The sequence below is a fragment of the Gnatocerus cornutus genome, unplaced genomic scaffold (assembly GCF_029298725.1).
Source record: "Gnatocerus cornutus isolate USDA-ARS CGAHR unplaced genomic scaffold, icGnaCorn1.1 ctg00000023.1, whole genome shotgun sequence".
Taxonomy (NCBI): domain Eukaryota; kingdom Metazoa; phylum Arthropoda; class Insecta; order Coleoptera; family Tenebrionidae; genus Gnatocerus; species Gnatocerus cornutus.
In genome coordinates, this window is record NW_028275375.1 from 5115445 (window position 1) to 5129071 (window position 13627).

The 13627-nt window shown below is 42.2% G+C and overlaps 1 protein-coding gene across 1 annotated transcript in view; it reads right to left on the minus strand.

Moving 5' to 3' along the window:
- Positions 1–13160, minus strand: part of LOC148166516 (protein dachsous-like) — a 174178-nt gene extending 161018 nt beyond the window's left edge. Inside the window, exons 1-2 of the mRNA XM_088049396.1 lie at positions 12924–13160; positions 10792–12528 (exon numbers count right to left, since the gene is read on the minus strand). Coding sequence (XP_087905522.1) covers positions 10792–12510 — 1719 coding nt within the window. The 5' untranslated portion in view covers positions 12511–12528; positions 12924–13160. The remainder of the gene's footprint in view (positions 1–10791; positions 12529–12923) is intronic.
- Positions 13161–13627: the final 467 nt, after the last annotated feature.

Consider the following 13627-nt stretch of genomic DNA (forward strand, 5'->3'; position numbering starts at 1 on the left):
TGAATTGTTTTCTCGGTGCATGGCCGACCGAGATCGCCTGGGATAATCACGATAAACCCGCTTAATGGTTTCATTATTATACTCGTTCTGATTGCGGAATAAATCATGGCCTGCGTACAATTATTGCGGATATTAAAATTAACACAGCGCTGGATAATTAAAATGCGTTCGAAATTTCGTCGCTCAAGAAACGAAATTCCTTATCCTGGCCATCTCTCGGCAGCAAATCCGCCGAGATCGCTGGTATGCGGTCAAAGAAAAACGTCCAAATCGAGTGTTACGGCCCGTCGACAATCCCGAAAATTATCCAGACAAACAGCATTTCGCAGACAAATTTGAAATTTTAATGCAACTAAGCTTGAAATATTTCTAAAATCACTTCGGTAGTTGTCCTTGCATATTTTTTTGTCCTGGCCGACTGCGACCGTGTAGGTGCCGTGCACCAAGGTTACAATAGCAAATATTATTAATAAACATCGTTTGTTCATTCATCGCAGGAATTTTTTTTGGAACGCACTCCTGCAACGTTGAATATAATTTACATAAATTTGTTAATACAAGTTTTATTATTAATATAAATCCATTAGAACAAGTGCACGAAGCGTCGATCTCCATTAATGAATGCAGGACATATGGCAGGATTTATAACGCGCTAATCGCGGCTCATAACTAATTAGGTGACAATTACATTTAATTTTATTACTGAACAAACCTGTTCGCCCAAGAACAAAAATCGCAAGTATTCACCAAAAAGCGCCGACGTCACAGCTGAGACCCCACACGAGGGTGGAGACTTCAACGCAATAATAAGCGACGAAAATTTTCTAGCTTCTAATTTTAATAATAGGCTCGAAACATGACTTGGCGTTACAGTGAGAGTTTCTTAGAATTTCACATCTTGATCTAGTCGGCTTATCAAGCCTACTTGACCTTATCCCAATTACTGTATATGCAAAATATGGTAAAAAATCCTGCATTACCTTGATTCGAAAACCTCTTTCTCTACGACCACCTATGGAGCCCCCTTCTTTTTTCCATGTCAGCGTTTTGTCAGTTAATTGATCAAAATGACAATTATCTTTAAAATAATTCCTACACGTACAAATTACGAGGAAATCAAACCGGCTGGGAGTGGTCAAGTGTCAACGGCGTTATCGTTTTCATTTTTGGTTTAATTCCATGGTCACCAAGATTGCCAGATTTAATACCTTGAACCAGTTGCATGACCAAACAAATGTATTGTCTTTGGGAAATCCATAAATCGCGTTGATTTATGCGAAGTTGGCTAATTATATGCTCGGTGTCCTATGTTGACGATGTTGTGACCTTTCGTCGTAAATCACCGGAGGATTTTTCCGACACATTTGTTTTCCCGGCCTCGTTTTACCCTTCCGCGTTGTTTCCAACGCGAAAACATGACGGAAAACGGTGGAATCGGGCTTTTGCGTGGAGACTTCGACGCGCGGTGAAGCAACAAACCGACGTTTGCAACAGAAAAACATGAAAAACGGAGGAATCGGGCTTTTGTGTGGAGACTTCGATGCCCGGTAAAGCAACAAACCGATGTTTGCAACCGAAAAACGGAGGAATCGGGTCTTTGCGTGGAGACTTCGACGCGCGGTGAAGCAACGAACCGACGTTTGCAACACAAAAACATGACGAAAATCGGGGGAATCGGACTTTTGCGTGGAGACTTCGACGCGAGGTGAAGCAACGAACCGACGTTTGCAACACAAAAACATGACGAAAATCGGGGGAATCGGGCTTTTGTGTGGAGACTTCGACGCGCGGTGAAGCAACGAACCGATGTTTGCAACCGAAAAACATGACGAAAAAGGAAAGAATCGGGACTTTGCGTGGAGACTTCGACGCGCGGTGAAGCAACGAACCTACGTTTGCAACACAAAAACATGACGAAAAACGGAGGAATTGGGCTTTTGCGTGGAGACTTCGACGCGAGGTGAAGCAACGAACCGACCCTGACCGCACAGATGGACCCTATTGAAAAGGAAATAACAGTCCGCGATCATAAGCAGGCTTTAATTTATGGAAGTAATGTGTCCTAATTCATTTTTTTCCAACTTTAATAACTAGTTAGATGTAAAAGTATCATTTATCTATTCTTTGACAGCGGCTATTTGAATGTTTAACAAATTCATAGCGCGGATTTGCACACAATGGAGGTTAAAAATGGCCACTGAAGAAAACACGCAGGGGAGAAGCGCGCGAATTGGAGGGAAGTTGGAGCCTTTGGCGTTCGTGGGCTTTTATGGAAAAGCCGTCTCAGATTATCCGATCAGGTTTGATTTCTCTGTTAATTTCTTAATTCCTGTTGGTATGACGGCCGGTTCTGAAGCATCCCACGCGGCGATAAACAAATCAATGTCCACGAGAAAGTTTGACCTCCGAAAAGTGATTTTCGTCTCGTTTAATTTGCAGCGGAGACGTCTTCCTTGTGTACAAGTTTAATTGACATGGAATAAGACAGATAACCGGCAGTGTCTGGAAACACGCGATGCTAGAAGCAAGACATAATGGTGGCATTTTGCCGACCGACCATGATAAGTAGCGACATCTGTTGATTAATAGTGCAAGCAAATTAGATCAGCCACATCGATTGCGATCTGGATGTGTTATGGATCGGCGGGCTAACGACCGACGGGTGTCATGTGTGGAATGTGTCCAACGACATGACAAAATGGTCAACAATCTGACGCGGAGTTCTAAGACGAAAACGAGATGCTCCCATCTAATCGGATAAATCAAACGGAATTTACACGTTTCTGTCGCCATTGTGGTGCGAGGACCTTCTCTGCCAATTTCCAGATTTATTATTCTGTTATTCAAATTTGATCGGCAATTAATGTGGGTGACTTAAATTAGGTGTTTTAACAGTCATTTCCATTTTTATTATGAATATAACATTTTACTTATGTCAAGGGCGCTGCTGCAACGAGCGGATATGACAGTTCTCACACTTAATCAATGAGAAAGATCAAAAATGCGTGAGTTTTATTGTTTCGCAATCGAAATTGCAGAAAAACGTGTTCGAACAAAGATTTTATTCCCAACACGACAATAAATTATTCCGGCTAAAATGAAATTTGGTCCATTTTCTAAGTGACTGTTCGACCTTGTTTCTATACAGCCATGCATAAAGATGTCTAGATTAAAAATATTGCCTAGAAATTGATATTACTGATTAATTAATAGCGGATTAATCCAATAAATTTTAATTGTATTTTAAGCGCGCTTAATTCCGCATTCCCAATCTGGTTTACTCTTTCTTCATACCGCTTAATATGACACAGTGAATATTCACGTTTACGCTTTGACATGCTTGGGAAATTACAGTTTTCACAGCTTCTAAGGACAAAGGCTCGAAATTATAGCTTAGAAAAGGTCACATAAAAAATTTCAGTCTTTCAGTCTTTTAACAAATTTGTAACATCCTTAGAAAGTCCATTTTTGGATAAAATTTAAGTAGTTTTAAACGTGTTACAAACTATACTTTTTCTACGACCTCAAATTCAAAATTAAACCACAAATTAATCACAATTTCATCAGTGTCTAACTTCAGCTCGTGAGTAAAGCACCACTTTAGTGTTACAATGTCAATTAGCATCACTAAAATGGCCACTTAATAGTATATTATGTAACAACACTTATAAATGTCGTCTTAGGCACGAGTTTATTTAAGCACGAGCGGAGCGAGTGTTTAAAGTACGACTATCTCGAGTAGGTTATAACCGTGTTACATACTGTACTTTTTCTACAACGTCAAATTTAAAACAAATCTATTTCCAACCAACTGTCAATTTCAGTTAGGCTAGCTAATTTCAACTTGTGACTAAAATGACGGCGCCATTTTCAGCGTGTGACTAAAGCGCTATGGGATGTGTTTAAAATAATGATATTTCCTTATTGGTTAATATTTTTTTTTATGCAAAACCACTCAAGTCAAAAAATAATGTACCTATCGCCCACCGCCTAGAAAGCGACACATTACCATAGTGATTTGCGGAAGTAAACATTCACTTTATTGTACTTGTACAATCGTAGTTATTTACCTGACGCATATTCCATATTTGCATGTTTCACGTTTTGAAAAAAAAAACACAACGAGGCCTATGTATTTAACATCTTAAATGAAAGTTTTGCTTTTTTAGTGTTATATTCTAATGGTTTAACTGTTGGCGATCAAAGTTTGTATGCACCACGTCAGTAATGTGTTTTTATCGAACTCGGCTTGTAATCTCAGACTCGGTCGATAAAGAATCACTTTACTGACTTGGTACATAAATAACTATTTTCTAAAAGAGAATTTGAATTTTAACAAAATATCCCTATTTATTTGTAAGCAGTTTATTTCGAAAAATTTTAATTGAAATTTGAAGTTTAAGAATTGACAGATATTCTGGAGGATCCGAACAATAATTTTAAACGTCAATCTTCTAAAGGATATTCAAAATCTTTATTCAACGATTTAAAACAACAGAAAGACGTGATTTTGTTGAAAACTTCAACGAACCCTACCAGAAAAACGCCAAAAACTAGATCGATATATTGATTGTTGGTAAAATTTGAATGCCCGATGAGGTTACCGCACCACCGGAAAAATCTATGCTGATTTCCGTGAGAAAAGCCGCAAAATTTTTTGGAGACTACAACGCTCGTAAAGCGACGAACTCTAGCAAAAAAACGCCCTAAACAAAAATAAAGCCAAAATATTCCTATTTATTTTAGAGAAAATTAATTGGAATTGAAATTTGAAGTTTGAATTGACAGATTCTGGAGGATCCGAACAATAATTTTAAACGTCAGTCTAAAAGTTCTTCAAAATCTGAAATCTAAAGTTTACTCAACGATTTAAAAGAACAGAAAGTCGTGATTTTGCTGGAGACAAACCCTTTCAAAAAAACGCCAAAAAACGATTTATACAGATTTTTTTTTGTAAAACTTGAATGCCAGATGAGGTAACAAGCACCACCGGAAAAACCTGTGCTGGTTTCCGCAAGAAAAATCGCAATTTTGCTGGAGACTTCAACATTCGTAAGCGACGAACCCAACCGAAAAAATGCCAAAAACTATTTTAGAGCAGTTTAATTAGAATTGAGAGTATTTTCAAAATCTGAATCTAAAGTTTATTCAGCGATTTAAAAGCCCAGAAAAGCGTGCAAACGTTCAAGTTCAATGGAAGCATAAAAACCTAGCACAAGTCATTCGTTGTTATTTAACGTTATTGTAAACAATGCTCGGATATTTAATACTCGAGATGACAACAGCAATGTCAAGAGGTCGTGACTTTTCCAAACAATAATTTGGTGCCAATAAAACGCCACATTATTATTAATTTATAGACTGCTCCTGGGTACCAACAGCTGTCTCTAATTTTCGCAAGAGTGTACAAATCTGAGAAGCTCGTTCTACTTTTTCTTGTCAATTAAAAATTTAAAATTTGGAACATATCGTCCGTCGGTCATTCCACAGCTTTATGCTTTTCCTACACATTAATTAAATTTTAACAGTCGAGACTTATCAGGCCACGACATTCCTTCGGTACGAATACTTAAAATAGTAAAAGCGAGCTTGTAAAGTCCAATAAAACTAAACGGTACCATCGAAAATTTATCTATAAGGTCGACAATATAAATACACGCCATTAATTTTCCGCTTATTCTTGTTGATCCTGGTTCCATTTAAGTCGAAATTCCACCGCGCTACCAAACGATTCCACCTAATTAAGTGTATAATTGCTTCATTAATATCGATCATGTTCCATTTCACCTTATGGCTCAATCGGCAAAAAACCATTCTGCTCTCGATTTTCCGGCAATCGTCCTTATCGACCGGCAGGATCTCGTTTCCCCAAACACGGGACGCCCCTATTTGCATATCGTTTCATCTTAATATCATAATATGTGTCAATTAAACGCGGCCGCAGTCGATCTGACACTGTTAGAATGCAGAAATTGATTTGACAACGAACCGCACGACTTTCTATGCGAAGGACGAAGGACCTCTCCAGAGGCGCGCCGTTATCAAGATCTTTTTTATTATCCGAAGAATAGCCGCTGAGTGCCCAATAAAAAATCGACAATATGGCCACTGCAATAAAACGAATTCATCGGAAACGTAGTGGGCGAGTTCTTCTTTCCGGTTTATTACCCGGAAACATTAATGATCGAAGCCGCCGCTTCCTAATAACTCAATTTTAGCTAAAACGCGGATAAATATTTACGACTATGTTAATGTTATCTAAGAACGAGTTAATTGCGATTTGTAACTATTTTCTGGTCGGTAAGTACCATTTGAAATTCATGTGGCGTAGAAGATACGGACGACTGTCTACGCCACAGAACTACAAACATTTTTCTTCGATTTGAAGCGAATCTGCTCCCACGTAACAAAGCCACTGACTGCGCCACTTTCTGGAGCTCGCTGAAACTCCGAAACGAGAACAAGAGGTCACATCTCTTCCTCGACTTTTCGATCTGCAAGACCGAATTTTATCCGCTCGTCCGCCTCTCCGTGCCGATTATTTATGGCGAAGCAGTGAAAGTCGACAAATTATCATCGGTGTTATTAATAAATTAACCGGTGGCATCTTGGGCGCTCCGCGACTTTCACGAAAAATTCGCAGATTTACGACGTGATTTTGCGGCGAATTGAGTTGATAACGCACCGGTGGGTTGGTCAACTCGAAAAAAAAGAGAAGAAAGTTGGGCTCGCGGGCGTCGATAATCAATATAGGAGCCGTAAAGATCGTTTTATTGCGAGGGATTCGTGTAATAATAAAAATTATTAGCCGCATTAAAATAGACGATTTTCCGGGGCGTTATGGCGATTTTTTGTAAAACTTAAATGCCAGATGAGGTTACAAACACCAGCGGAAAAATGTGTGCTGGTTGACGCGAGGAAAACCGCGATTTTGGTGGAGACTTCAACGCTTTTAGGCGACGAACTCTATCGAAAAAACTCATCTTTTGAACAGTTTAGTTCAAAGAATTGGGGTTGAGGAGAACATAGGAGCCGCAAAGATCGTTTTTATTGCGAGGGATTCGTATAACAAAAATTTTAAGCCGCATTAAAAAAGACAATTTTCCTGAGCGTTATAGATATGAATTTTTTTGTTAAACTCCGATGCCAGATGAGGTTACAAACACCATCGGAAAAATGTGTGCTGGTTAACGCGAGGAAAACAGCGATTTTGCTGGAAACTTCAACGCCTGTAAGCGACGAACTCTATCGAGAAAGCTCATTTTAGAGCAGTTTAGTTCAAAGAATTGAAATTAAAATGTAAGGAAAATTGAGTTTGAGGGCGTCGACAATCAATATAGGAACCATATAGACAATTTTCCGGTGCATTATATCGATTTTTTGTAAAACTTAAATGCCAGATGAGATTACAAGCACTGTACGGGAAAAATCGCGATTTTGTTAGAGACTTCAACGCACGTAAGCGACGAACTCTACCGGAAAAACTCATTTTAGAGCAGTTTAATGAATTGGGATTAAAGTTTAAAGAAAGTTGGGCTCGAGGGCGACTATAATCAATATAGGAGCCGTAAAGATCGTTTTTATTGCGAGGGATTCTTGTAATAATAAAAATTATGAGCCGCATTAAAAATAGACAATTTTCCGGGGCATTAAAATGCGGAGGTCGGCCCATACGAAATAATAAAGTCTAAGTATTTCTTTATATATTTTTTTAATTATAATCCCTGTGTACAATTTAAAACATCCTTTTTATTGCCGCTATAAAACGAGCCATAGATACTATCGAGGCCCGGTTGTACGAATACAGACGATTTTATGTAACGTTTATAAAAAAAGACCTGTTTGTCAAACCGGCGTGTTGGCTTTAATGGATTTTTAAATATTGCTTAATAGAGAAAAATTAGAGGAGCGGAGGCGGCGGACGCCATTCTCCCATAAATCACCGGGAAAACCTGTGCTGGTTTCCATAAGAAAACTCGCGATTTCGCTGGAGACTTCCACTCTCTTAAGCGACGAACCCTACCAAATAATACGCTAAAAATACGATTTATATTGATTTTTTGTAAAACTTGAATGCCAGATTAGGTTACAAGACCCACCTGGTTTCCACAAAAAAAATCCGCGGTTTTGCTGGAGACTTTAACGCTCTTAAGCAAGTAACTTTGCCGGCAAAACGCCAAAAACAAAAATTAAACTAAAGTAGGTGCTGACAGATTCTGGAGGATCCGAACAATAATTTTAAACGTCAATCTAAAGGATCTTCAAAATCTTAATTCTAAAGTTTATTCAACGATTTAAATGAACAGAAAGACGAAAGCTGGAGACTTCAACTCTCGTTAAGCGACGAACCCTACCAAACAAACGCTAAAAATACGATTTATATTAATTTTTTATTAAACTTCAATGCCAGATGAGGTTACAAGCATCACCGGAAAAACCATTGCTTAATAGAGAAAAATGACCGGATTTGCAGCCAAGGACCTAAATAATCCAGTTTACGTCCGCCATCAAAATATCGCATGTAAAAGAGGTATTAATCGCGATGGCCATAAATCCTCCGCCGACCATAGAGCACGAGCGAACGACTCAATAACCGAAAAGGAAACTCGCGGGAAATTGCCGGTTTTCCAAACAGAATTTATTAAGTGTCTCCCGCTGTTTTAAACGCTTGTTTTATAAGCAGCGGCGGTGTGATGTCCTGTAAAAAATGTTATGATTTTGGACGGGTCATCGACGTGTTTTTCTGTGCATACGATGCAACCTGTTACTTTCAGATTTTTTTTCCCAACCTCCCACGATCCGACAGGTTTCGACAATTTCAATGGTATGATTGAGTAACGCAATTAACATGAAAGTGAGCGTTAAGAGCTCGTAATACGAGATATACAGGACGAGACATTTACAGTTAGGTTTTTACAACCGTGCCAGCACGAATTAAGAAAAGTTTCACCATTGAAAAAAAGAAGCGAGATTTTTAGTTTCGGCGTTTCAACAGGTTTTTAACACTAGGAACGTTGGCGATTTTAACGGTAGATTGGGACAGAAAATAAAGAACTTAAAAGAAAAGCGTTTTTTTGATAATTGGAGGCTCGGACAGCCGTTAGTGTCAACGCCGGCCTTGCCTCATTATTTATTCGATATGGTTCTGATGGCTGCGAGCGAAAACCAGTTACACGGAAAACTATTCCCAAAAATTTCGCGTTCCTGCTGACAATCATTACGAAACGAATTTTTGATACCGATCCTGCACTTTCCCCGGAAATGACATCAGCTCGAATAAAAATCCAATCGACCGTAAATTCACAATACAAATATTACACAATCGCATAATCATCGTATTCATATTTCATATGTCAAGCAGGTGTCCCTGAAAGAAATCAGGAAATTTGTATTTCGACCCCGTTCACATCATCTGCGAATTGTGAAAAGCGGGCGCAGCGCTCATTAGAATGCAAGAGAGAAAGGATTTATGATTAATTAGACTCGAATGAAATAATCGGAAACGACCTGCTAAGGCACCTGTGTGCTGCCTCAACTTTCAACTTTACCAGTTTTATTTACTTTGTTGTCAATGCAAATTGCGCCTGTGACCCACTTCGTTCGGTATCTCGAGAGTGAAATTTTATAGTCGTCTAACACCGATTCGCACTTAAACTCCAAGATGTTTTATCGGGACGTGGGCGCCCGGGCCCAAATCCACCAATCCGTCGAAAAAATGCAGCGGTTTTACGCGCCGATGACCGGAAAATCTCTACGTCGACCAAAACCGCGCATTTCGCGGAGACAAATCACTCGAAAACTGCAAATTTGTAGGATTTAGAGAGAGACTTAAACGCCCAGTAAGAACGGTAGGTGCAGCGAGTTTGGCTCTGAAAGCCAAGAAATCGGCTGAAAATGTGCGTGCCGCATGTATAATAGTGATTTCAATGCTCAATAAGAACTGCAAATATCTCCAATTTTTTGGGAAACTTCAGGAAATAAGAAAACAGTTATCGCCGGGCAATGATTGCGATTCTGCATATGAAATAGGCTCCTCTTGTAATAAATTTGGTGGTTATTGTTTGGTTACAAAACGTGTACTGGTTTCCACAAGAAAAAACGCGGTTTTCCTGGAGACTTCAACGCTTTTAAGCGACTAACTTTCCCGGAAAAACGTCGAAAACAAAAATAAAACTAAAATATTCCTATCCATTTTGGAGAAGATTAATTGGAATTGAAATTTGAAGTTTGAATTGACTCTAGAGAATCCGAACAATAATTTTAAACACCAACCTGAAGGATCTTCAAAATCCGAGTTCTAAAGTTTATTCAAAAGAACAGAAAGAGGTGATTTCACTGGAGACTTCAACTCTCGTAAGTGACGAACCCTATCGAAATACGTTAAAAAAAACGATTTATATTGAATTTTTGTAAAACTTGAACGCCAGATGAGGTTACAAGCACCACCGGAAAAACTGTTATCGCCGGTCACTGATTGCGGTCCTGCATATGAAATAGGCTGGTCTTGTAGTAAATTTGGTGGTTTGGTTCGTTTTTAATGGTATCGATGGGTGGCCGCCGCCGCCCCGATCCGAGCGAAAATAGTCGATTAACGTCGTCATTGGCCGCGTGTTGTCAGCAATGCAAACGGTTGAAATATGTCGCATATCTCGTCCGTTCGCGGTAACCCACCGTGTCATACCTCCTGTCCAATTAACAGTGTCGTTCGCGGTTGAACTTTTACTTTTGTTTGTTCGTTTTCGCGTTCCGACGATGATTCCCACCACCTATCCCAGCGCCTTTTTTCCCTACCTTAAGAATGCAACGTCCTTCGGCCTCGTTCTCCGCGACGGAGACGTTGTAGAAGCTCTGGTCAAAAATGGGTTCGTTGTCGTTGACGTCGTGGATGGTCACTAGCACTGTCGCCGAAGACGATAGCGGCGGAAACCCGTTATCTGTTGCAACAACGGTCAAACGCGGCACCGGATCGGTTTCACAATCGACATGAGCGCGAGTTGTCACTAAACCACTGCGTGGATCTATCTGGAACCAGGAGGAATGCGTCGCGGCGCTATCCTTCAACGAGTATATTATCGCACTGTTGTTGCCTTCGTCTTTGTCGGTGGCGAGGACTTGGATCACGGACGTTCCAGGGTCGGAAACCTCCATGACATTCGCTTCGTAAATCTCCTGCTCGAACTCGGGAGCATTGTCGTTGATGTCTGTCACCATCAAGTTGATGGTCCTCGACGCGTGAAGCGGAGGGTTTCCACGGTCCGTGGCCACAACATTCAACGTGTAGTTGGGCTGCAACTCTCTGTCTAGAGGCAAGGAGACGATCACCAGGTATATAATGTTATCCCGCGTCGTCAACCCAAAGTGTCCATCACCTCCACGTAACGTAACATTGATGTTAGAATACTCCGTCTTGGAGTCAGGGTCGTTGACGGAGATCCTCGCCACGAACTCACCCGGTTGCGCGGATTCGCTAATTTTAGGAGTCGCATCGTCGCTCAAGAAGATGACGTTAATTGTGGGTTGGTTGTCGTTCACGTCCGTCACTTTGATGGAGACGAAAGCGGTGGTTTCTAAAGGCTGTAATCCGTGGTCTTTGGCGACGATGACGAGTTCATGCAACTCTTTGGTTTCGAAGTCCAGAGGTTTGTTCACGACGATGAAACCCGTCGCCGCATCAATTCTAAACATGTTATCACGATCACTTTGTCTCCTGTTGATGGAATACTCGATCTGGCCGTTCTCGCCGGCGTCTTTATCAGCGGCGAACACCTGGAGGACCGTCGTCCCCACGGTGGCGTTCTCTGGCACCGTCGCAATATACCTGCTCTGGTTAAAAATCGGCTGGTTATCATTAACGTCTTGTATGGTGATGTTGACGGTCATCTCTCCTCGCAGAGGAGGACTTCCTCCATCTAAAGCTTCAATAACGAGACTGTAAGCTGGAGTGGTTTCCCTGTCCAAAAACCCGTTGATCTGCAGGTCGAGGTACAGCACCCCGTCTCGTTCTCGATGCGAAGACAATCTGAACGTATTGTTGACGTTCCCAGAGACGATGTTGTATTTCTGCGTGTTGAACACATCCAAATCCAGGTCTTTCGCTGGATGCAAAGTCCGTTTTACGTCCCTCGGCGTGTTCTCCGGGAACTCGATGGACATCACCGCCATAGGGAACGTCGGCGCGTTGTCGTTCTCGTCGAGCACTTTAACAACCACTTTCACATTGTCTCCGCTGATTGGGATGGCCACAAGCGAATAACTCGAACGAGTTTCGCGATCTAAAGACACCTTGGTGCGGATTTCACCGGTGGTTTGGTCGATGGCGAGGTCCGTGTCGACTGCACTACCCACGGGGACGATGAGGTAAGGAGGGCCACTGTCGGAAGCGCCATCGCCGATGAAGCCGATTCTGGTGCCGACGGGGGCGCCTTCGGACACCTCCAGGTCGCGCACGTGCTCCGCCCGAGACGCCGCCAGCAGGAGGAGGAGCAGCAACATGGTCGCTGACGTCGTCATCGTGGGGGGCGGCACATCCTGCAACGGGGAGAGTTAGCAAGGGACAAAAAGACAAGGAATGGGAGTCGTAAAAGAGGTAAATTGGTGAAATGCGTGGTTCGACGGCAAGGCGGAAGGCCGGAGCATCCCTTGATACGGAGCTGCTAATAACCAGAACAAAAGCGCTACTATCGTCGCTGAAAACGTCGGTCGCGCGCCCGCTCTCTAAATATGTTTGTAATGGTTCCTCAATTTACCGGATTCTTTTGAAGGTGCCGTTCCGGGGATTAAAAACGGGTGCACGGTAATCCGGAGGCGTGAGCGTTGCGATTTCGCGAGGTTAACCGTTCGTGTAGGAGAGGAAAATGTGCGTCGAAAAAAGGCGAATTTTAAAAGGCTCCGACTCCTGCGCTGCCGCCGTGTCTTTGGCTCACCTGCGGGAAACCATCAAACCATCAAACCATCGAAGAACTCGTAATCCAGCGTATTCGAGACACCGGCGCGCACTCTCGCACACAGATCACTGGCACCGCGACGCCGCGACCGACGTCTCCGCACGCACCCCGGTTATGACTCGGTGACGGCGGCGCCGTCGCTCACTTGTTGAATGACGAAACAGCGAAAAGAAACGCGGACCGCCTCGTCGTCTACGGTCTTGAGATGGACTGAGCGAGAGCGTAGAAGCGGCGACTGCGAATGCCCTCCCCGCATTCCAAACAGCCTCCTGCCGCGCCCCGCAACCTGTCTTACCTGGCCGAGGCCGAGGCGCACAGGTATACACTTACCTACGGCGGCAAGTTTGAAAAGGGGACCATTGTCTCAAACCCACAGAAACAAACTATTGTCTTGTCTATTCGCGGGCCGCCGGTGCTCACGTTCGCCAATGACTACGACGACCGACAATAAATCCGTCCACGAGAGATTTCGACGCTACCTCAAAACGCGAACCTCATGCACATATGATTATAATAAATCCCGGACTTATGCGGACGCGGCCCGGACGATAAATATGGCAGGCTAAAATGTAACGTGACTTCTTTAAGACGGTATTTGCGAATATTTTAAAATACTACCTTGCACATGCCAAACGGGACCTTTTCCAACTAACTCGCTCGCATTCATCTCACCACAGAAACTC